This window comes from Scomber scombrus, chromosome 7 (genome assembly GCF_963691925.1).
Source record: "Scomber scombrus chromosome 7, fScoSco1.1, whole genome shotgun sequence".
In the NCBI taxonomy this organism is placed as follows: domain Eukaryota; kingdom Metazoa; phylum Chordata; class Actinopteri; order Scombriformes; family Scombridae; genus Scomber; species Scomber scombrus.
Window position 1 is genome coordinate 11,331,027 of NC_084976.1, and position 24,801 is coordinate 11,355,827.

General features: G+C 38.6%; 1 protein-coding gene across 4 annotated transcripts in view; it reads left to right on the plus strand.

Annotated features, from left to right (window-relative positions):
• dnah5 (dynein, axonemal, heavy chain 5) overlaps window positions 1–24,801 on the plus strand; it is a 102,245-nt gene that overhangs the window by 34,992 nt on the left and 42,452 nt on the right. For all 4 annotated transcript variants that reach the window (XM_062421995.1, XM_062421996.1, XM_062421997.1 and 1 more), the window contains 25 exons: window positions 623–795; window positions 3,092–3,162; window positions 3,822–3,929; window positions 4,147–4,334; window positions 5,453–5,647; window positions 6,258–6,392; window positions 6,707–6,814; window positions 7,410–7,563; window positions 7,665–7,811; window positions 9,146–9,387; window positions 9,891–10,067; window positions 10,727–10,931; window positions 11,179–11,321; window positions 12,691–12,825; window positions 13,195–13,317; window positions 13,569–13,782; window positions 14,069–14,292; window positions 15,620–15,818; window positions 15,941–16,113; window positions 16,817–16,947; window positions 18,641–18,794; window positions 22,004–22,271; window positions 23,006–23,129; window positions 23,252–23,359; window positions 24,371–24,485. In XM_062421995.1, coding sequence (XP_062277979.1) covers window positions 623–795; window positions 3,092–3,162; window positions 3,822–3,929; window positions 4,147–4,334; window positions 5,453–5,647; window positions 6,258–6,392; window positions 6,707–6,814; window positions 7,410–7,563; window positions 7,665–7,811; window positions 9,146–9,387; window positions 9,891–10,067; window positions 10,727–10,931; window positions 11,179–11,321; window positions 12,691–12,825; window positions 13,195–13,317; window positions 13,569–13,782; window positions 14,069–14,292; window positions 15,620–15,818; window positions 15,941–16,113; window positions 16,817–16,947; window positions 18,641–18,794; window positions 22,004–22,271; window positions 23,006–23,129; window positions 23,252–23,359; window positions 24,371–24,485 — 4,014 coding nt within the window. The remainder of the gene's footprint in view (window positions 1–622; window positions 796–3,091; window positions 3,163–3,821; window positions 3,930–4,146; window positions 4,335–5,452; window positions 5,648–6,257; window positions 6,393–6,706; window positions 6,815–7,409; window positions 7,564–7,664; window positions 7,812–9,145; window positions 9,388–9,890; window positions 10,068–10,726; window positions 10,932–11,178; window positions 11,322–12,690; window positions 12,826–13,194; window positions 13,318–13,568; window positions 13,783–14,068; window positions 14,293–15,619; window positions 15,819–15,940; window positions 16,114–16,816; window positions 16,948–18,640; window positions 18,795–22,003; window positions 22,272–23,005; window positions 23,130–23,251; window positions 23,360–24,370; window positions 24,486–24,801) is intronic.

Consider the following 24,801-nt stretch of genomic DNA (forward strand, 5'->3'; position numbering starts at 1 on the left):
TTATTATTATTTAATCCTCATAGCCTGCCTGTATTTATTTGTTCTCCCCTGTCTTCTTTTGCCTGCAAATCTTTTTCTCTGCCGTCTTCTTTACCTCTCTTCTCCTCTCCTTTAATATATTCTGTGACCCCCTCCTTTTTTTAATCATTCTCTCTTCCCCCTCTTCCTTCTATTTTCACTGTACTTCATATACTTATTTTAATTGTCTCCTTTTCCCTGCCTCCTTCTTCCCTTACCTTTTACCTTCCTTCCACCTCATTTTCTTCTTATGGCCTCCAACCTCTTTTCTTTCATCCTCCCCTTACCTGCTTCTCACTGTCTTTCCACCTTTTTTAATGTAACCTTCCTGTCACTTTATACCCCCTCATACGTTTTTCCCCCCTACCTCTCCTTCCCTCTTTCTTCCTGCTTTTATCTCTCACCTCATGTCACCTCCTGAATGGCGCCCTTCGATTTCCTATTCTTCACTTACCATCTTCTCTCCCTCCCTTCTCTCCACCCCTTTTCATCACTGCCCCCCTCCTTTCGCCCCTATCTCTCTTCTCTCCTTGCCTCTTCTCTTCTATTCTATTCTCTCTGCCTCTCATCCTCTCTCTATTTTTTTTAACCTTTCTCCCGACAGTGCCGGCTGCATGTCAAAAGCCCCAATGATTTTGAGTGGCTGAAGCAGTGCCGTTTCTACTTCAATGAGGACTCAGACAAGATGATCATCAACATCACAGACGTGGGCTTTGTCTACCAGAATGAATTCTTGGGCTGCACTGAAAGGCTTGTCATTACGCCATTGACTGACAGGTAGAGGGCCATACATGAGGGCACACATACACTCTCATAAAACCCTCCTATTAGCTGTGCGGGCCACCAAATACTCTAAACAGAAACACAACACACACACACACACACACACACACACACACACACACACACACACACACACACGCACACACACACTTTCACATTAAAACATTTTCAGACAATTAATTATACAAATAGCATTACTGTACCCAAAAGTGATGACTGCCAATAACTGCAATAATGGAGCACCACTTTGCTGCTACTTAGGGAGGCATTTGTCATAGCCTCCCTATAATGTTGACTCCCCTTCTCAATGTAGGGACAGTAGCCAGATTGCCAACTGCATTCTTACCTAAGCTACAAGAGAGCATTCACAAAAAGGATAATGCTTCATTCATTCACTCGCCAAGAATGTGGTTCTCAGTCCAGTCACAAGCAGATTGAGATGCCATTTGAACATTATTTTGTGATGGTGTGTGATTTCAGCATTCATTTAAAAGTGAAAATGTAAAGACATCTGCTGAATCGTGACCTGTATGAGCAATGTCTGCGTCTATTCAAAATATTGTCCACCACCACCACATAAGAGCGGTGATTTTTCACTGATATATCAGAAAGTGAAAAGAAAAACCATTGGTGTGCATGTGTCCCACTCTGTGTATTTCAGCAGTGAACGGTGCGTGAAATGAAATGTAGTAAGTAACAACCCAGAAAGACAGCAATGTACAGCTTTGTCCCTTGGTCTGGACCAAATGAAACAAGCTACAGCTGAAAGTGACCTTTCTAAAAATAATCACTTATCTACAGCTCTTATTAACAATGAAAACATTTTTTCATCAAGTTTTGTTTAAAAATGTGAAAACTCGGACTGTTTAGAAACACATCCCCAATTGTATCCCAGTTTGACAGCACAAGTACAACACAACCAAGGAATATTTGCACATTCTCACTGAAAATGTGACTTTGTGTCAATCACTAACAATTTAACAAGTCTATCATGCCTCAATAATTTACAGCACCTTATGCACATAGCAGCCAATCAAAATGACTGACAGGAATTGCACTACTCATTAAAGTTGTTCATATGCTAAAGGAAACAGGGAATTTCTCACAGCAGCAACAAGGTATTTCATCTAACTGCCCAAGATACATACTGGTAACTCTTATCTCTAATGTAGTAGAAATGTTCACTACAACATCAGTTCAAGTTTAATGGGTCACAGTTTCTATGGCTGACTATTGATTGAGCCTGAGGAGAGTAGAGTGACAGGGGAGAGACCAGTGAAAGTGGGAAGAGAATAAATTAGAGGGGAGGAGTAGAAACACTCTCGCACGTTGGTCATCACTTCTGTCACTGAAAAAGGTACTTTCAGTAAGTGTGCAGGCGTTGCCTTTTTTCATTGATGCTGTTTTCTGATAGCCTTGCACCTATGTGATTCATGTATAATTGCTCTCCTTAATGACATCACCTCTGTCACTGACAGAAGATATGACTGAGGAAGAGAATAAGACTCTAGGGAGGAGGCCAGAAGTCCAGCAACAGTGTCAGACATGCAGACAGGGGAGAGAAATATGAGAAGAGACGGAGAGAAAAAAGATGAGGAGAGACAAGGAGAAAGAGATGAGAAGAGACAGCAGCAGGGAGGGTGCTACCAGCAGATATCAGACAGCAACTCTCCAAAGAAGTGGCATGTTGGCCTTATGGCTGAAGGCACTAAGACAGCCCTGATCTCCCTACTGCTTTCTTTCCCTGCCTGAAACACTATCCGCGTCCTCCTTTTCAGCCTCTGCTACTTTCCTTTTCTGTCACCCAATGTTTTTAGTCTCTCTTTTTCACATTCTCTGAGTAAAACTGGAACTGATGTGAAAGGGACATTGATGATCAGAAGAGGATCACTTCTGGAGATACAGTTCAATATCAGTGGTCACATTTGTTCTACATTCTCTGAAAAACATTTCTTATTATTTGACTAGAGGCCAGCAATGTAGTAAAAAGGGAAAACTGCGCTCAGACACAGGGCCAGGGTCAGGTCCCGGTGTAAGTCACTCTCTCTGCTGAAGTGTCATTGAGCAAGACACTGAATCCCTAACTAGCTTCAGGGGCAATGCTCTCTAGCTGTACCTGACCTCCAATGTCCATGTAGAGGATCATATCACATTAGCTTGAATATGTGATGAATTGAATGTGAGGGATAATGGAAGCTCCTACGTGAGGAAGCAAATTCTTAACCTTATTTATGCCAATGAAATGTAATTGCGTGTGTCTGTGTGTGTGTGTGCCTGTCTTTTTGCTCAGATGCTACATCACCCTAGCCCAGGCTCTCTGTATGAGTATGGGTGGAGCCCCTGCTGGTCCTGCAGGAACAGGTAGGACTGACACCTAAAAAAATACCTTGATCTATTTATGAAATATTCATTTTATCCAGTTTTTGAAAGTTGCTTTGGCAGGACTACTGACCGAACGATACATCAAATGTGGCAGAATGTAGTAAGCTATACTGACATTAGAGAGGAATAGTGAGAAAAAAATACATTGTTTGGATCTGGTTTTCTTTTTCAGTGGTCTTGTCTCACATGAGGTTAGACCTGAGTAACTTCAAAGGAGTCCCAAGATAAATATCAATGTTTGTGAATGTATATCATTGAATAGGCTGAAGAGAACAAAACATTGTTCAGCAACACGTTTATATTCAACTGTTCAGATTTTTCCACTCTTTGCTTTTTTGTTATGAATGACTTGATGTTTACCATTTCAGACACAAAAATATTCAAATTAAACATTTAGAAACATTAACAGGGCAAAACTCCTCTTTATTGTTGAACTTCTCACAAGTCATAGACAAATGCACTCTGTAAAGAGGCGTCGGCTAGTCGACACTGCTTAATTTTAAGGGCTCAAAAGCTGAAAATATTGGAAACCGCTGGATAAGAGAATTAGTTTAGTAGCTGGGAAATTGAGTCTAGTTTTTAGTCTGCAAATTCATGAACCTCAGTTTATGGTTTAAAAAATTCTCTCTTTTTTTTAGGTAAGACAGAGACTACAAAAGACATGGGTCGCTGTCTGGGAAAGTATGTTGTGGTCTTCAACTGTTCTGACCAGATGGACTTCAGAGGCCTTGGAAGAATATTTAAAGGTAAGAGACTGGGGAGACTCACTAAACAAATTGGTGCTATTATGCTATTGAAGCGGCATGAGAAGAGGTATCAATAGAGTCCAAAGAAGCACAGCTTGAAGGATTTAGGCTAAGTGATTATGACCATAAATAATGTTTGTCTGAGTATTGAATATGATTGACTTGTCTGTTTTAATACATTTTTCAAGAGTGTGACCCAAGTTGCATATATTTTCAGGTCTAGCTCAGTCTGGTTCGTGGGGCTGTTTTGACGAGTTCAACCGGATTGACCTCCCAGTTCTGTCAGTTGCCGCCCAGCAGATTGCCATTGTGCTCACCTGCAAGAAGGAACGACGCAAAAGTTTTATCTTTACTGATGGAGACAGTGTGGATATGAATCCGGAGTTTGGCATCTTCCTAACTATGGTCAGTGACACAACAGTACCTTTGGTGCAACATTTAGATTAAAAACTGCCATTCATGATCTACTGATGAAGACTTCACAATCATTTATTTTTGACTGGTTCGAGGGAAACTCATTGTTATAACATAAATGTCTGAGAACTGAAGAAAAACGTCAGACAAATGTCCTGATTTGGTTGAACTGATATTAGTCACAATGTAATGCCATGCAGTGTTAGGTTGTATAACACTGCATTTACAACATCTAGTCCCATTTTATTTAAAGCAACAAAAAAAGGTATTTAGAGAGCTTTCAATAAATCACAAATAATGCAATTTTTGTGTATTTAAATTGAATCAACCTTGGCAGTCTTATTTTAAAATTAAGTTTGTACAACATTACACATAAATTGAACTTAATATACTGTAGTCTTTAAACAGTAATACATAGTTAGTTAGATCACTTTATTTCCTTGGCACATTTGCTATCCCAAGATCCCACTGCTTTCTGTTCGCAACAGAAAGCAGTGGAATAATTGTCCCATGTGGTGAAAGGGGTCAAAGATCATTCTTTTTTTCTTTTTACCCTCTGTGTGTGTGTGTGTGTGTGTGTGTGTGTGTGTGTGTGTGTGTGTGTGTGTGTGTGTGTGTGTGTGTGTGTGTGTGTGTGTGTGTGTGTGTGTGTGTGTGTGTGTGTGTGTGTGTGTGTGTGTGTGTGTGTGTGTGTGTGTGTGTGTGTGAACACGTGTGCAAAGACGATAATCAAAGGCAGGCTCCATGGAGATGGGCGCCTGAGCTGTGTCCCTAGGGATTTAAGTAGCTGAAGTGTAGTGCATGCTATGAACTCTAATGATGTTCCTGTATTAACTGAAGTCTGGCTGTATTTTTTGTGTATAGCCATCATGAGTAAATGCAGAGAGAGAGAAAAAATCTAATGGAGGGGGAAAGCAGTGCAAAATATGTTTTAATTATATATCAAGACTGAATATTTGAAGCATCACTTGACACAATTTCCACATGGCTTGCAGGTGTGAAGGTATGAAGTAATGTATAAATGCCTTGCAGATCACAATTTCTTGCCTAGCAATCACAATTGTTTTTCATATTTTCACATTATTAAAAACAGCATTTTTTCTTTTCAGAACCCAGGTTACGCAGGACGGCAGGAACTTCCTGAGAACCTAAAGATCAACTTTCGTTCTGTGGCCATGATGGTTCCTGACCGTCAAATTATTATCAGGGTAAAACTGGCCAGCTGCGGGTTTATAGACAATATGGAGCTGGCCCGCAAGTTCTTCACTCTCTACAAGCTGTGTGAGGAGCAACTCTCCAAGCAGGTAAGAAAAGCAAGAGATCTAATATCTGAGAATATATAATACACTAATATGCCAATACATTGCCTCCTTTTAGTTTCACATCATTATAAAATATATATTTCGAGGACTTTATATAAGGTCCAATACAAGTATTTAATGATAAAGTAAATCTTTTCCTAACCTAACCTTAATCTTGGTAGTGTGGTAAGTGATGCAAATAAAACCTGACATCGGTCTGGTTCTCATTACATCAAGTCCATCAGGCAGTAATAAAATGGGAGTTCAAATTATCTGATCTTAAATCTTAGATTCTAAACATTGGCAAATGTCCCCTTTGCTAAGATTTTATAGAGACAGTATTTCCTTTGACACCCTTGTTTTAAGATTCATTCCAATACTGTGTAATTTTCACTGTTTTAAACATGATGTTGATAGCTTGACTGTCATTGAATAGTTCCTTTGGACCTAAGTGTGCAGAGCCTCATTTTCTCCATAAGTCCTTTTTATTTATTTATTTCAAATAAATAATGCTAAGATTTGAGTCAATATTAAAGTGTAGTGATCTCGGTGTGTCATTCATCAGGTCTAATGAGGTGATATTAAAGTGAATATAAATGCTGTGATTGTCCAGGTTCACTATGACTTTGGCCTACGGAACATCCTGTCAGTGCTGCGAACACTGGGAGCAGCCAAAAGAGCCAACCCCAGTGACACGGAGTCCACCATCGTCATGAGGGTCCTCAGGGACATGAACCTGTCTAAACTGGTCAGTCTGGAATAAATAATCTTAGTATTGTCAAACAAAAATACAGGATGAAACATTTGCTCCTTACCCTTCTGATCAATATTCATGAACAGGAAATTAGATTAAAGATTCACATGTTAAATCAAAATCATAAAGTCATAAAGTCAGTATCAAAGATTATAGCAAATGATTTATTGAAATGTAACCACAAACTAAATGATCACAACAGACAGACCAGAACAGTGAAGATGCATAAGATGAACAATTCTCCAATCCTCTGCAGTTTTGTGTGAAATGTTGCAAATATACAGCATGTGTATGAATATGTTTTTTAGATCGATGAGGACGAGCCACTTTTCCTGAGCTTGATTGAGGACCTCTTCCCAGGCATCCAGCTTGATAAAGCAGGCTACCCTGAACTAGAGACTGCCATCGACAAACAGGTAGGAGGGAGTGAGGGATGAGTTTTTGTATGATTGCAAGAGAGAGTTAAACAGCAGAGGAATACAGCGGGACACACGGATGCAGAAATGAACGGAAACAGGAAAAATGACGGACAAGGATTAAAAATGAAGGGAGAAAATGGGAAATGAAGGCACTGAGTAAATTCAGGCAGTATGTCTGACTCTGAGACTGCTGTATCTTTTATGTCAGCTTCAAGATACAGCGTACAGAGGGATACAAATTATGTCATTTACCATTGGTGAAAAACTAACAACAACTAACTAACACTCAAATGTTTAATATATAAATTACAGTATTGCTATTTGTGTTTTTGGTGCATTATCTCCATTCATTCCTATAATAATTAATGCGTGAACTTATACCTCTGCTTGATTTCTTTTTCAAGTGTGTGTATGTGATTCTATCTGAGCAGTATAATATGTTGTCCTAACCAACAGCTGATCTAGATGCTTAGACATTTGCCATTAAAATAACCAGTAGCATCTAGCACATGTCGTAGTACTTCAAATACATGTATGCTGGAAATATAGGGAAACTGTAGGGTATATTTTATACCTGTGACTGTTCGATCAGGTTGAAGATGCAGGTCTGATCAGCCACCCTCCCTGGAAGCTGAAGGTCATACAGCTGTTTGAGACTCAGAGGGTCCGACATGGCATGATGGCCCTGGGGCCCAGCGGCGCCGGAAAGACCACTTGTATACACACATTGATGCGAGCTATGACAGGTAGGAGTCAGTATACAAGGTGTTCGTTGAGTTTTGAATTTGGTGTTCTAGGTTTGCTTATAAATCTAGGAGCTCATGTCTTTGTTAATCTCTTCTACCAGAGTGTGGTCATCCTCACAGAGAGATGCGCATGAACCCCAAAGCCATCACAGCACCTCAGATGTTTGGCCGACTGGATGTGGCCACAAACGACTGGACTGACGGCATCTTCTCAACACTTTGGAGAAAAACACTGAGGGCAAAGAAAGGTCAGAAAAGTTGCTTAGTCAGCACTGGTTACATACTAGGAGGTGAGATGAGCGGTCAATAATAAAGCTGCGGAGCGTTCTCTGCAGCAAGTACTAATTGAAATGTAATCATATTTTAAGTTAAATTAGAGAATATAAAATCTTTATAAGCATTTTGTAAGCTCCTTGATTTATTGGCTAAAACCTAATATTGGTAATTGAGGTATGCTTTGGGAGTAACTTTGATATATTTAATTACTGCAGGTGTGGTCTATGAGAAGATGAGCACAAGCTGTAATTACTGTTTACGTGGCAACTAAGGGAGCATGATTTCATAAGTACATCCTCTCGGCTTAGTTAACATAAGAGCAAGAGAGAACATATGAAAGTGATACCTGATGGGTTCAGAAATGATTCCTCAAATGATTCATTACTAGTCCTGATAATCTAGTTGTTTTTCTCCTTTGGGAATACCAGTGCAAGTTGATATTATTACCTTGCAGAGAAGTTTAAATATCTTGGGACATCCTCGCATCCATAGTTCAAAATAGCACCATCAGCTGTTTTATCTTTCGATGCAGTCTTAAGCTTACACACTTCATTAAAAATGTATGTGTGCATTGGTATGAATAAACATTACATCTGTTTGCTTTCATGTGTCAAAATATACATCTGGTGTATTCAGTATATGTTCTCATGCTATTATGCATCCATAGTATACATATCTTTATGCATGTCTTTGAGCAGGATGCATTCCACATGTTTGTCAGTTGGCTTTGTGCAGTCACTTGCTGTTCATGCTTTTCACTCGTGCAGCTTGTTGCTTTGAGCAGATAGAATTTTAGTGCAGAAAAAGTAGACGATGTAGAGTTGTGGAGGGGCTGCAGCTTCCCAAGCTTCTGACTTGGTCCAAACTGTGAGTCCACAGCATTTATGTCAGTGATCACACAGTAACATTAAACATTTTCATCGGACCAAACAAGCATGCTAATCTTACAGGAGTGTGAGCCACATTCATTAATGAATGGCACCTAAACTTTGTAATTATCTTGACAGCCAAAGTAGACTCCTTTGTGTTTTTTTCCTGGTTCATACCTCATGAAATTGTTGTTTATATATCGGAGAATCATATATCAGAGAATATGAGCAAAGCAGCATTTTTTAATTCCTTACTACTGAGCAAAAACAGCAGTTTACCTTTATCTACTTCAGTGAGAGTTGTGGTGCCACCTTTTCTATGCACTAAATGTATTTCAGAGGCCCCTTTATCTTGACAATTAACTCATTATCTGTGAAAGCACTAGGTCATACACTTGATCATTTTCATTTAAAAAAAACACTGTTTTCTGTCTCAGGAGAGCACATCTGGATAGTCCTGGATGGACCAGTCGATGCCATCTGGATTGAGAACCTAAACTCAGTTTTGGATGACAACAGAACACTTACACTGGCAAATGGAGATCGTATACCCATGGCACCCAACTGTAAGGTGGTTTTTGAGCCACATAACATTGACAACGCCTCTCCAGCCACTGTTTCACGCAATGGCATGGTGTTCATGAGCTCCTCTGTGCTCAACTGGAGCCCTATATTGGAGGTGAATAAACTGAAGGAAAAGCTGATTTAGTTTTTTTCTTTCTTTACACAAACTTTGAAAATGGTTGTGCTTATGATGTGGTATGCTACAGTATTACTTGAATTCATTATTATGATGGATAGGATTAGCATTTCATTTTCAAGGGGGTCATAAAAACACAAAACACACAAACTACATTACAAATACACAGATAGATAGCTCGCTCTCCTTCACCCACTCACACCCCCTAACCCTCAGTAGTTGTACTAATATGTACCATCTAAATAACATTTTTACCATATAGTGAGTTTCCTAGCTAAGCATCTAAACTACTGAATGCCAGTTAAGGCTAAAACAGATGTGAAACTCTGTCCATGCTTGTTTAAATACAAAATGTTTCAACTGAGCCCCAGTTTTGTTAACAGCACAAACAGGAACATGCATTTACTGTAAATTGCTATGCTGTGTTGTTTGAAAACTAATATTATTTTGATCAACTATAATGATGTGCTTGCTGTTGTCAGGGCTGGTTGAAGAAACGCTCTCCCCAGGAGGCAGACGTGCTGAGGGAGCTCTTCTCTTCCTCCTTCCCTGAGCTCTACCGCTTCAGTGTACAGTCACTTGAGTTCAAGATGGACCTGCTAGAGGCCTTTGTCATCATGCAGTGCATCAACATGCTGCAGGGACTCATACCACCAAAGGTAAGGTCTAAATTGTTCTGAATTCCCATCCATGGGACAGAATGTACTCAGACCGCATTTATATTTTAATGAAGAGATTCATTCATCTGCCAGCCAAAATGACTGCCGAAATGAAAGGGGAAATTTTACATAGATAGGGGGTGTTTTGAATAATTTATTGCTCTAAAAAAAGCATTTTTATTAGAGCATACATTTAGTAGTAGTAGATATGTAAATACTCATATTACTTCAAGTTGTGACACTTTAACGGATATAGAAAAGAAACCTTTTGCAGAGTAGCTAAATTGACATGACTGGGGAAGTTATAAAAGCCTTAATTATTCCCACTTTGTGCAATTAGGGTGCAAAGTAAAAGCATTAACTAGCAGTAATCAATCATCTTTTTATTTTTACTCTTGTGCTCCTTTTTAGTGTCATTGAGGTCATAGCCATCATTACAATATCAATAATGCTGATTTGTTTGAGAGCCTGTGAAACTTTGTATTCAGCATTGAGATTATCTGTTAGGTCTCTATTGTGACATGGTTAGATGTTTTATACACTTTGATATATGCTGTACAGTATACGCTGAAACCATCATTGTTGGGTTTTTTGTGTTTGACCGTGTCCTCACATTTTACAAAGCTGCTCATTGATGTCAAATGGGTACTACTCTACAGGAACAGTGTGGTGACTTATCTAGAGATCACTTGGAGCGGCTGTATGTATTTGCTCTGATGTGGAGCACTGGGGCTATACTTGAACTGGACGACCGAAGGAAAATGGAGATCTGGCTCAGAGGGAATGAAAGTATCCGTCTAAACTTGCCAGACATTCCTCCTGACAGTGAGGACACCATGTTTGACTACTATGTCACAGCAGATGGTAAGCATGCATGCATTTATAAACAGATGTTGACACTTGTAGATGTGATGCCAGGGCATATCAAAGCTGTTCCTTGACAAGCAAAAACATTATGCCTCATGTAACGCTTTATTTTGGCAGCAGGTGTACATTTATCAAAACATTCAGAGACATGGAAATATTCCCACACTTGGACAGTTTACAAGTTGCATGGTCATATGTTGTGCTAATCTCTACACCAAGGTTAATGCATGCACATTTTTTTCAGGTCAGTGGGTCCACTGGAACACCAGAGTAGAGGAGTACACATATCCCTCTGAATTCACCCCAGAGTACAGCTCCATTTTGGTACCCAATGTGGACAATGTGAGAACAGACTTCCTAATTCAGACCATCGCCAAGCAGGGCAAGGTAAAGTTTGCTCAAATGTCTATGTATTAGTGTATGTACAGTATATGCAGTCATACATTAAAGGCAACATTCATAAAATGTGTCGAGTTTGACAGTATACAATAGTATAAAACAGATGTTTCACATCAATGTTATTGTTTGATGTATTTATATAATGTATGTTTTCATCCATTAAAACTTTGACTCATGTTTCAAGTGATCTTCACCTAAAAGGATCTGTGAAAAGAAACATTTAGAATGTATACATTCTTCTTCACAACCCCGTTTAGGTGTATGATAAGGGTCTAAGATAAAGGTGGGGCCCCTTTGATCTCTTCTCTATGAAGTGTATCAAATAATATATGTATAGATTTATATAAATTGATCTGCCCTGATTGTTTTACTAAGGAAGATAATCACTATACCAGTAAAATCAAGACCACCTCTGAGAATCCTGGTATCCTTTTTGACCAATATTGGAACTTTGAACCTCATGTTACTAAACTCTTTCAGTCTTATTTATTCCAGTTTAGAAATAAGACTCTAAGACTAAATCAAACCTCTACCATCAGCTAAAACTTCTAGTGTATACTTTAATCTTTTCTCACTTAGACTACTCCTTAGGTACAGTATATTCTAATTACGTGCATGGTAATGATATATAGCAGAGTTGTTATTCTAGCTGTCAGCCATTCTGACGATCTGATCAAAACTAATTTCTATTGTAACCTTATAAATACTCTCTGTTTGCTTTTAGTTTTATTTATTTTGGTGAATGGTCATGGTCATACTTGTTTTTTGTGTATTTTATCTGATATGCGAAGCACTTCTTAACTGTGTGTTTTAAAAAGTGGTATTTTATTATAATGCTTTATATCTTCCTGTCTACAGCTGAGTAAGACACCCACACACGCTTCGAATCGATAATGTGGCAGTATGGCCGGATGCTGCTTTACTAAGAGACCAGATTAAAATACTGTGGTCAATACTCTGCTTAAAAGCCTATCAAATGATCCACCACGTGGCATACATCATAGCTCTTGTGTGTTTTTATTTGTGTGTGTATGCTTGTGTGAGTCACTCAGAGTCATGATGCCACTAAGGAGTGAGTGTATGTTGTGTGAATGTTAAGAGGTGGTTAGTAGGGGTGCGTTTTTATTTACTTTCATTCATTTCAGATGCTCCTTCAGTTCCATTTACTTTAACTGGATATATTTAATTTGCATTTTACAGAGTCTGATGGATCTATGATGAACTATAATACTCTTAATTTAAGATGTGATCATGTTTTATGATATCAGCTGCTAAAATGGCTTGTATACAAACCCTTAAACTGACTGACCATGTTAATTTAAACTAAGACTAATAAGAAATGTATGTATATGTTTAGGCTGTTTTGCTGATTGGAGAACAAGGAACAGCCAAGACTGTTATCATTAAAGGCTACATTTCAAAGTATGATCCTGAGACCCACATGGGAAAGAGTCTCAACTTTTCCTCTGCTACTACGCCACTCATGTTCCAGGTAAAGCAAAAAAACATTTACTTTCCTCTTGATGGAGGTTAAACAGGTCACTGTCTCATTCTTTGCAGTTTTATCCCACCGTTGATGTGCCACATCTGTGTTAACCTGACATGGATTATCATAAACTTGTGAAGTAATATTGATCAGTGTCTGGTCTGGTCAATAATGTGCTGGCTGAAGGAAGGACCGCTGTCTTTTTCCTGTTCATGGATATGCTCCCTATTGATTAAGCTGTCATAATGGATAATGTCCAATAGGATCTTTGAAGATTTGTCCTCTCTCTTTCTGTCTCCCTCATTATTTCACCTCTTCAGCCTCACCATATGTGTTGTCTTATTTTTTTCTTTGCTCACCTTGTTTCTTTTTTAGAGGACAGTTGAGAGCTATGTGGATAAGAGGATGGGGACAACTTATGGACCCCCTGCCGGGAAGAAAATGTCCATTTTTATAGATGATATCAACATGCCTGTCATCAATGAGTGGGGAGACCAGGTCACTGAATGAAAACACTAAACATGTGCTAATATTTCCAGTATATATCTCAATTAATAATACAGTTGTAGTTTTGTCCATTTGTCTTGGAAACGTATATAATCATTCAATCACAAGCCTTATTCATTTTTGATGCGCTACATTACATTTCACACTGTAATGACCATAAATTGAATGAACTGATAATTACAGTAAATAAAATGCTGGCATGATCAAATAAACAACTTCTTAATTGAAACTTATCATCGTAGGTGACTAATGAGATTGTCCGGCAGCTGATGGAGCAGAATGGTTTCTTCAATCTGGAGAAACCAGGAGAGTTCACCAATATTGTGGATGTTCAGTTCCTGGCAGCTATGATCCATCCAGGAGGAGGCCGTAATGACATCCCACAGAGACTGAAAAGGCAATTCTCCATCTTTAACTGTACCCTGCCCTCCAATGCTTCTATAGACAAGATATTTGGTGAGTAAAAAGAGAGTAATACTGCAATACAATCTACATTTATGCATTGAAACAAACTTATTACTGTGATAGTATCTGTTTATGCAATGATAATTATCACCATGAGGATAATTACAGTTTATGCTGGATCTAGTTTACGGCTGTGTCCCTTGCACTTTGGAGAACAGATACCACTGAAGCCACTTGACACAAAATTATTGCTGTTATTAACTCTATATCATACCTTTGATAATATGGAAGGCTTTGGTCACTTTCCCACCTTCAATTCCACAACTGTCTCTCACAGGTGTGATTGGTGAGGGCCACTTCTGTGCACGTCGTGGTTTTATCAATGATGTCCGGAGCACAGTGTCTCGTCTGGTGTCTCTGACCCGTCGGCTCTGGCAGTTGACCAAAGTCAAGATGCTTCCAACTCCCGCCAAGTTCCACTACATCTTCAACCTCAGGGATCTGTCCAGGGTCTGGCAAGGCATGCTCAATACCAACGCTGAGGTGGTCAGCTCTGTCCAGGTGAGAAGAATTGCACTTAACAGGATTAATGAATCAAATCAAAGCCTGCTATCAGGTCTAGATTTCTGCTGAAGCCTTATTTACAATATTTCGTAAGGCTAATTGTAGCTCGTAACTGGCTGACTAAAGAGAATCTCTTGTGTGCCAGTCCTCAGTTTTTATGGGATGGCAGGAAATTATGGGAGTGAGATGAAGAGCAACATCCAAACCAGTCAGCTGCTAAAATGAACCCAGTGCTGTCAGAATTATTCCTTAAACCAAAATTCACTCCTCAGATCTACATTAGTTCATTAGGTGTAAATCAAATAATTACCAAATGAAAGCAATAAATAAAGCTAATTTCATGGCCTTCAATGGATTACCTGTGGAATAAGCACCAAGTAATTTAAGTTTATCCATTTTATTGCAAATTGTTTAATTTGATTTGAAATTAAATTTAATATATTATAAGAATACATAATTAATTATTTTATAATTAATAAGAAATATGGTGCTGAATGCATGAGCAAAGGATGGAGTAGTGTATAATAGTGTAGTGTGATGCAGAGTTCCATATTATTGAGACTAGTTTAAAGAGCCTGACAGGGAATGATCAAAAGTCCTACTTATGTATTAGAGCTATGACTACATGATATATTATGATCTAATATATTAATACTGTTGGAAAGAGAAGTGTTTGTCGGTAGGGAAGAACAGAATAGGACATTTTTCAGTATCTAATACCCCTGAAAATTGTGCCATTGGAAGCTCAAATCTTACTGAATTGGCCAACTCGGTAATGGTTTGCGGACCCACTGAATAATTGAATACAATGAAATATATCTTCTAGCTCAGGCTGCTTAGGGAAGATGTAAACATGCTCAACATTACTGCTGAGGCTGCCAACTCAACTCCAAAGACTTAGTCTGCAGCAGGAAAGAGACAATAAACTCAACCACTCTAAGGGAATACAGAAATATAAAAATTAAGTATGAATTTTTCCTAAGGTTTTATTTCATGAAGAGGTTGCTCTATGTGAAGATTTCCTATAATCCCATAATAAATGCATTTAATCAGTGCTTAAATGTGTTAAAGCAACTATCCAGTGGGTCTCTACTCGCTGCTTTTCTTGGATCATGACCCAATTGAATCTTTTACCTCGTCATCAAACCTCATCATACAATGAATATATAAAAGGATAAAACTGTTCCTCCAAATCAATGCTCTTTTTCATATTGGACATGCTTTCTGTATATTCAAGAGTGCAGATTCTGAATTTCTCATTGTTCCTGCTTATAGACTGAAGAGAGATTTTGACAACAATAATACAAAACTCATAATTTTCCAGGTGCTGCTTTCCTTGTGGAAGCATGAGTGTAAACGTGTGATAGCTGACAGATTTACCATGCCTGAGGACGTGGAGTGGTTTGACCAGGCTTTGGCAAAACTGGTCGGAGAGGGGCTTGGCGAAGACCACAAGAACATAGTGGACTACGGAGTGGACAGATACTTTGTCGACTTTCTACGAGACGCACCAGAGGCTACAGGTACTTCTGCGGAAGATTAAAACAGTATTACATCTGAATAAATTACAGGAATTCATTTTACAAGTTTCCATGTCTTTCTCACTTTTGCATTGTAATGATGTTTAATATCAAATGCATCACAGGAGAGGAGCCAGAAGATTCAGACTTTGATTTACCCAAAGTGTACGAGCCCATTGAGTCATTTGAGAGTTTAAAGGATCGCCTAAACATGTTCCTGAGCCATTACAATGAAAGTATCAGGGGCACTGGCATGGACATGGTCTTCTTTCAAGATGCTATGATACATCTGGTCAAGGTAATGTATCCTTTAATGTAATGTGCCTTTATCATTTGGCCACAATAGTGTTAATTTAAGGAATAGTAATATTGGCAAGAATAGATGCCACAAGCTCTGTAATAACAAGTAGGAAAATGAGTGTATCACCTTGAGGCAAAGTAATTTACCAAGAAACTTGCTACACACCCAGTAGCAACAGAACCATATGGGAACCCCACTGGAATTGTGTCTCTGGCCACCTGACAATTGTATGGTCCTTTTTTTATTCTCAAGACTTTTGAGACTCAGCCATTTATTGATTGGTCAAGCTTCTTGTATATAACTTGTTTAGCTGCTGATGTGCATTTGCAAGCCAATTCAAAGGATTGATATAGAGACTAATCCAGTTATTAATTGGCTAAAATAAAGTCAATAACAGGCTGATTTTTTTCTTTACTGTACTGTTGTGTCTACATTGCACAGCTCCTCTACTCCTTTACATTATTTGGACACACCTCTGTGAGTTACACAGGGTTAGAAAAAATACAGATTCCCTAACAAACCTGTTATCTATCTGCTCTCTTGCTTTATAAGCAAACAGTGTACATAACATTCTGTCATCGGCAGATAGCAAGTATTAAATTGGGTGTGATTCAAATCAGGATCGAGGACAGATAAACTTATTTGAGACATCCCTGCTTACACTAAAAAAAAAGTCCCACTCTATGTCCCATGTATTTAGGTATCAAGGATAATCCGGACACCTGGTGGTAATGCCTTGTTGGTTGGCGTTGGGGGCTCAGGAAAACAGAGCCTGACCAGACTGGCCTCATTCATCGCTGGATACAAGATCTTCCAGATCACTCTCACACGGTAATGCTCACATACATTATCCACTAACATATACATACACACACACACGCACGCACACACACACACACACACTGACCCAAATCCTAAGATCAACTTCTAAAACTCACCAGACTGCAAAATGCCAGTAAAAAAGTCCCCCCACTCTGGGTGATGCCAGTTCACACTTTGTTTGCTCATTGTGCTCTGGCAAGGCATGTGTATTTGCTTAGTCAGTAATCATTTCATGTAGGCTGCAATAAGGATGACTGACAAGTGCTGTGTTTCACTCTGACATCAGCATGAACCCATCCTACAGAAATACTCCTCGCTGGGTTGCCGCCAGTCATTCTTTTGATTTTTCAAAGCAAAGAAACATTCCAGCTGCTCTGTAATCATCAACTTTTTTGTTAATCATCAATCAACATGAACTCTGAATATATTTGAGGCAATAAATAAGTATTGTAGTTAATTGGTGACTCATTATTTGTTTCACTTTTATTGCATTTACAACATACTGTATATTTAGTAGTTCACAGTCTAAGAATTGCACTTTATCATTTAAAAGTTATCCTACAGTTTGCTGGGTCCGCTAAACCTGAATAAATTCTCCACTAGATGTTTTCAGATGTAGGCTGGCTTTGCAAAGCTAATCCTAACTGTGTGCACCCTGTTATCACTGTACTGTGTCCTAAATAATATAGTAGTAGTAATATGCAGTGCTAACCGTTTTCTGTTATGCAGTTGAGTTATAAGCTAGCCACGTTTTTCCTAGATATATATATTTTTCATGCATTCATTTCTCTCCCAAATTTTTGAACAGATTTACACACACACACACACACACAAAAACAGATGGCGACACATACAAAAACAAGCAAACAGTCAGAAAAATAACACACTCACACATATACACAACTATATGGACAAATGGACATTTACACTGCTGTTTCTATGGCACTGTTATAGCCAGAACTGAATCTTTTCACACTTTTTTTGCCACCTCCACTAAAAAAAGCACCCCTATCTTGAAACTCCAAATAACACCTTTCAGTGTTTGCGCGCACACACACACACACACACACACACACACACACACACACACACACACACACACACACACACACACACACACACACACACACACACACACACACACTCACAAACATGCACACGCACAGGTTCATTATAAGGCTGTCAGTGTTTCTCTCACTTTTTTGCCCTTTCAGCATTTTCATTGTAACACATGATACAAAATATCTATATTCAAAGCCATGTTTGTAAGTTACTGTTCAAAAGAATTAAATCAAAGAGGATGTCAAGATGTCTTGACTACGAGTGCAAATTAGCTGCTGCGCTAACCCCAGTTCATTTACATTGATGCTGTTAAAATATCATTATTGATTAATGTTCCGTCTCCTATGAATAAATAAACAAATAAATAAATTACTGGCCACATGGGGTGGTAAACAATGGATTTACAATTACACACTGTAATGGTGCCCTGAGTTCAAACAACATCAATAACATATTCAAATTTATTTCAACAGTTACACATATACACACACAAGTACACACTTCACACGCTGTTTTCCTTTTTACATCTTTCCTACTTTCAAATTAGTTTGGAGTGATAAAAGCATAAACTGCAACAAAAAAAAAAAAGTGGGAAAAAATTGCATGCATATTTATTTTTATGCATGCTGTTCTTTTCCAGCTCATACAACACTGCCAACCTGATGGATGACCTGAAGGGTTTGTACAGGACAGCTGGCCAACATGGCAAAGGCATCAGCTTCATCTTTACCGACAACGAGATCAAAGATGAGTCCTTCCTCGAGTACATGAACAACGTTCTGTCATCTGGAGAGGTCAGGAGCACATGGAAAACTAGACATACATTAATCTAAATATATAATATGAATTTACAGATTAATTATGAAAGGTTTCCTATAGAAAGTTAAAATACAAGTGTGTGTGTGTGTATTTTAAATCTGCTAGTGGAGAAAGGGGACAAATGTTATATTATCTTGTCTCTGAATCGGCTAAAAAGCTTTGCAGATGCATTTTACGTTACAATTTGGATGTAATGAATTGAGCCAGGTATTCTCCTGTTTTGCAGCACACTCTGCATTACACCTGCAGAATGGCTTTTTCCTGTATTGTTCTGTGACAGCAGTAATAGCAGCAGGTAGCTTCAAGGTCAAGTGCCACTGTTAGCATCAATCTCTACTGCAGTCCCCAGAATCATCCACTATACTGGGTATAGTGGATTTTGTGTAGCACTTTGCACTCCACTCTCTTGTTTCCTGTCCTCTTTGCCTTCCTCTTCTACCTCTAGCCCTTTCACTCTTTGGTCTTTCTGTGTTCTCCTCCTCTACACCTACTCCTTAGTTTTGTGCGTCTCTGCCTTTTCATTTCTCTCTCATTTCCTTCCTTTTCTTTTCATCAAGTAATTTCCCTTTGTTCTCTTTCCTCAGTTTTCTTTTGTTGTCCTTCTCTTTTCCCCTTCTCCATTCCTGCTCCTATTTTTCATCATTGTCATCTTTGCCTCTTTAACTCTGTCTCCGCCTCCATCACCCATTCGTTCTTCCTTGGTTTTTCACAGGCCTTCCCTCCTCATCTATCTTTCATTTACTCCTACATTTGAGTTATTCCTCTCTCCTGTTTGCTTGGTCTTCTGTTCTCCTACTGCCCAAATTTTCTTTTTGTTCTTCCCTTCCACCTTTTTCTTCTTCTGACTCCCTCACGCTCTTAAGGACAGAAATACACCTTTACTGTGTTGCTGTTATTAGGAGTTTGTTTTGATGTCCCTCCCGAGAAATCCTCCGGCACTCAGGAAATCGTGTGTGCAACAATTCCGACAGTGGGAACAGCAGTGTTTCCAGTAAATTGTGGAACCATCAATAGAGCCATGTCACACAAATGCGATGATAGTAATTGTTACACAGAAACATATTCCAGCAATGACCACAACAAATGAAACAGAGACCTGACACTGGCAACTTTAAAGATGAAAAGAGTGGAAAGAGTACTGAGCAGTGTGAGCTCATTCAGGTTAACATAACATGCCTGCAGTCTGCAGCCAGGGAGCAGTGCATTCACATACCAATATTATATCAGGTTTGCTGGTAAGAAGACAAAAAAAGAAGTAACAGAAATCCAAGATTCATGTAGTACAGCTCTGACATTTTGACATTACGTAACTGAACCAATCAATCAATAAAATTTTACACACCTAATGTCAAGCAATTTAAATACGATATCTCACCCACTTCTCCATCAGGCAGCTCTGTGCTAACACAGGAGTGTCTCTGCTTTTTGCCTCTTCCCAGCTCCCCTCTCTTGGATATTTATGTTCTTTCGGGGTATAATGCAATTCTAATCAATACTAATGCATGTGTGGCAGCTGGCTGTAAAACAGGGCTCAATTTTATATCCTAATAGTAGGCTTAAAACCCATCTCATAAATCTTCTCACATATTTCAAATAAAGATGTTCTTAGAAATCATAAATACATTTTAAGTTATGTACACATAAAAGGTCAAGAGCATCTTAAGAAGATGGCATTATCTCTTTGCTCTCTTGTACATACTTTCATTTAGAATAAGACTATGCATGATATGAGGATATATGTTAATTATATAATCAGTGTACGGTGTGAAATGTATTTTTAATAAACATTATTACATATACCTTTTTAAAGAGAAGTATCAATTCAGCACATTTTTAGCACTATGGGCAGCTCATATCTATGTATATTCAATGAATTAGACTCTCAGCCTATAAGATCATTTGAAATTGGTAAACAGTGTCCTTATTTACTTTGCCAAAATCAAACCTACTCTGTTACAAGTATTAATAACCCTGCTAAATCAATGAGTTTGGGTTTGATGTGAAATGTTCTGACTTACGTTTTTTCCCCCTTGTTGTTTACCTTCATCTACTTTGCCACCTTTATTTACTCCCTCTTATCGACCCATTTCCTCTTCCTGCCTTCTGTTTACTGGTCTTCCTTAGTTTTGTTGCTCTCAGCTCTCATGTCTGCCTCATCATGGTAGCGTCCCCGTCCTCCCTCCCTAGATAGCACATTAAGCAGCAGCTGCTTTACCAGGGGAAGTAAATAGTTGTGGGGACCAGGGAAGAGTGGTGTGTTGGCTTGCTGCTTGTGTGCAGGTGTGTATGTTGTGTTTGTCTGTGATGGAAAGAGAGAGAGGTGTTTGTTAGGATTGTGTGAGACAGCAACAGAGGTGACAGAGATGAGAAACAAAGATGAAGCGCGAGCTGTTGGTGTGAGCTTGTTGTTTAGGTTGAAATAAGCCAGCAGATGGTTGGTGACATGCTTCTAACCACAACACCAAATGCCCCTCCAAGACTTTTTGCTCTTTCTGCATTCCGTCTACCACTCTTAATCTTTTTCTCTGGGCAACCAGGGATTTACTGAAAAGGTGCAAAAAGCAGCATTAAGGATATTGTAACACCATCCTCTTCATCAAACCTGAACAGAGTGGGAGTGTTAGTCCAGAATGAAAAGACACTAGTTGTTTTTCTTTCCACAAGATGAGGCAAAGGCAGAGGATGAGCGAGCCCCCCAACAAGTTACTGCCGTTCCCTGTCTAGCCAATCAAACGAATAAACTGTTAAAAATGTCCAAATGTCAAAATAAATTAAATGTAACTAAATGAACATAAATAAACTCATCCTGCAGCTGCTACACAGTAAATGTCATACTGTAATTCATTTTCTTCACCAGATACTATCCACTCAGCGATTAACTTCATTTAAAGAATATATATACTAATGTGATGAAGGGTCTGAGATGTCGAGACAAAATGTCAGGAGTAACAGACATCAGAGAGAGAATTTGATATGGTGATAATGATGTAAACAAAATCCAAACAAAAACACCATTTGAAGGATTAAATTGTAAATATGTAACAGTTGACTTATGATCATCTGTATCTCCATCATTTTAAGTTTAGAATACACACAGAGACAAGATAGATGGATAGATAGATAAAAGATAATGATAATATCATGACCTGAATGACATAAATAAAGTGTGTGTTTCCGTCCTCAGGTATCCAACTTGTTTGCTCGTGATGAAATTGACGAGATCCTCAGCGATCTTATTCCTGTCATGAAGCGGGAGTTCCCCAGGCGACCGCCGACCAATGAAAACCTGTACGAGTACTTCATGTCACGAGTCCGACATAATCTCCATGTTGTTCTGTGCTTTTCACCTGTTGGGGAAAAGTTCCGCAATCGGGCGTTAAAGTTTCCAGCATTGATATCTGGCTGCACCATGGACTGGTTCAGTCGCTGGCCAAAAGACGCACTTGTCGCAGGTATATTTAGCAGAAAGTTTTAATTTTATATATATTTTATCTGTCTGTATAAAGGTAGCAGTTGTCTCAATATATGCATATATCCTTTTAGTGTATCTTTCATACAGAGTGGCTGCTGTTATTTTTTGCAGAACTGTAAAATCGGATGAAACCTGCATATTGTATCACTCATTTATAGCTCAGTCAGCTTGTTAATAATTTGTCCCTTGTGCTTTCTAAATGCTGAAAATCAGAACAAAAATAAGAACTTCATAAATTGCTTTTGTTAAATGAGGAAATGAAAACAGTAAATCCTAGCAGTACAACTGCATTTTGTCATTAATCTTATCAGTGTTATTTCAGAATGTTGTTAACACGTTTCTTCAACTACACACTGATACAAATTACATTTTTCAACAAAACATATACATATAATATTAACTCTGTGTATCTTGTCCTGAGAAAACAATCTATTTCAGCACATCCATCGAAAAACCATTGGCTTTAGAAAATGATTTGTGGAAATGTCAATATTTTGCAATTATCCCCTGCTGTGTTTCCCTCTGTCTCTGAATGTACTGTCCATATTATGTTAAATTAGTCTGAAGTATCACAGAGATGTTATAGTAATGGATGTAGAAAACTCAGTAATCACACAGTCATTCCTGCTTGCAAAACAATCAACTCAACGAATAACCAACTTCTTAAAACCTGTCAGTGTGTTGAGCAGTAAGTAAGCTTGTCCTGTCCTTCAGTTTCAGAGCACTTCCTGTCTGTCTATGACATTGATTGCACTACCCAAGTCAAAACTGAGGTGGTTCAGTGCATGGGCTCTTTCCAGGATGGGGTGGCAGAGAAGTGTGTTGACTACTTCCAGAGGTATAGTATTAAATTACACACACTCTTTGTCTCTTTGGGTCACTTTGGAGCAACGATTCACCAGTTCTTGGTTGGTTAATATGACATATAATTACTCTGATTAAATCTTGTTTTGAATCTAGATACAGACGATCCACCCATGTTACACCCAAGTCCTATCTTTCCTTCATCCAGGGCTACAAGACCATCTATAAGGAAAAGAGGTCTGAAGTACAGACCCTTGCCACCAGGTAAAAATTATGAGTTAAATGTTTATTGTACTCAAAATTACAATGTTAACAAATAGCCCCTTTTTTAGCCTGTTTAGTATTTGAAGTGGCTTCTTTGCACCATGGCCTACAATTCTCCATTTCCCATTTTAATGATGATGCATCTACTGGCAGAGCTGAGGGACTTTTTAATGCTTGCAAGCCAGCAGCTAAAAGGGGTTAGGAATCAATGCCTCTAATGTTGCATGTACTATATGCATTAGGTTAGGGGTGTTTATGTAAGACTTGTGTTTAATGGAGAATATAGAACAATAGATACAGTTGTTGAATCTTAAGTCTGTGATCTAGTCTTCCCCTCTTACCAATTATTTGTGGAACCGATAATTAGGCATGATTACTGCATGACACAGGTAGATCTATGTGTAATAACTATGTCACAGATTGACCCTAATGGTAATCAATAGTTATCGATTCACTAATGGCACCAACAATGATGGATGACCAGGATGCATCCTAATGAAGATTGAAGGGGCCAATCCAGAACCATCAGCTATGAGTAATATTTTTAAACATGAGTACAGTATAAATTACACCATGAACAGACACCCCAGATCTCGTTTAACATAAAATGTCTGTACTCCTTTTTTTTATATGAGGATTTTGACCTTATGTATGCTTATCAACTATCCCATGAGCCTCCTGAGATTTATTGGAAGCTGTTGAAGGGATATCATGACATTTATATTTGTGACCTGAGTTATTTTTCTTCACCACACATCCTACAAGCTCACCAAGGATGAAAAGCTGTTTACCTGAAATAAAGTGCCAGTATTTCGACCACCTGATGTAGGGATGAATTCTGTCATAATGTCATGTAGTTCAACATTAAAAGCCATAAACAACTAACAAGACCCCTGACACAGATATGCAAAGATGCCTCCAAGATAGTCTTGTTCATAATAGCATGGTGCAAGATGCAAGCTGCAATTACAGGTAGATTTACTGATAATATGTAATATTTATCCTGTTTAGGATGAACACGGGTCTCCAGAAGCTTAAAGAGGCATCAGAGTCAGTGGCAGCACTCAGTAAGGAGCTGGAGGTGAAAGAGAAGGAGCTACAGGTTGCCAATGACAAGGCTGACATGGTATGTTTGTGTGTAAGATCATTGTATCAGCAGTTAGATATGCTCAAACAAATAGCTTTTTTTATCACTTTGAAGTTTCCGCACATTTTAAATTGAAATTTTGGTTTGGAGCAACAGTCCATAATGACTTGTGTCTGTGTACCTTCTGAATTTGATTATTTGTTGCTCTGGTTTATTTTTGGTTATATTTCACTGTAGGTGTATGTGCAGGAACACGTGAATGTACATGTAATGAACAGTGACTGCAGTCACATTAATGGAACCAGTGTGTGAGTAAGCGAATAAATGAATGGAAGTACATGACTGCACTAACCAC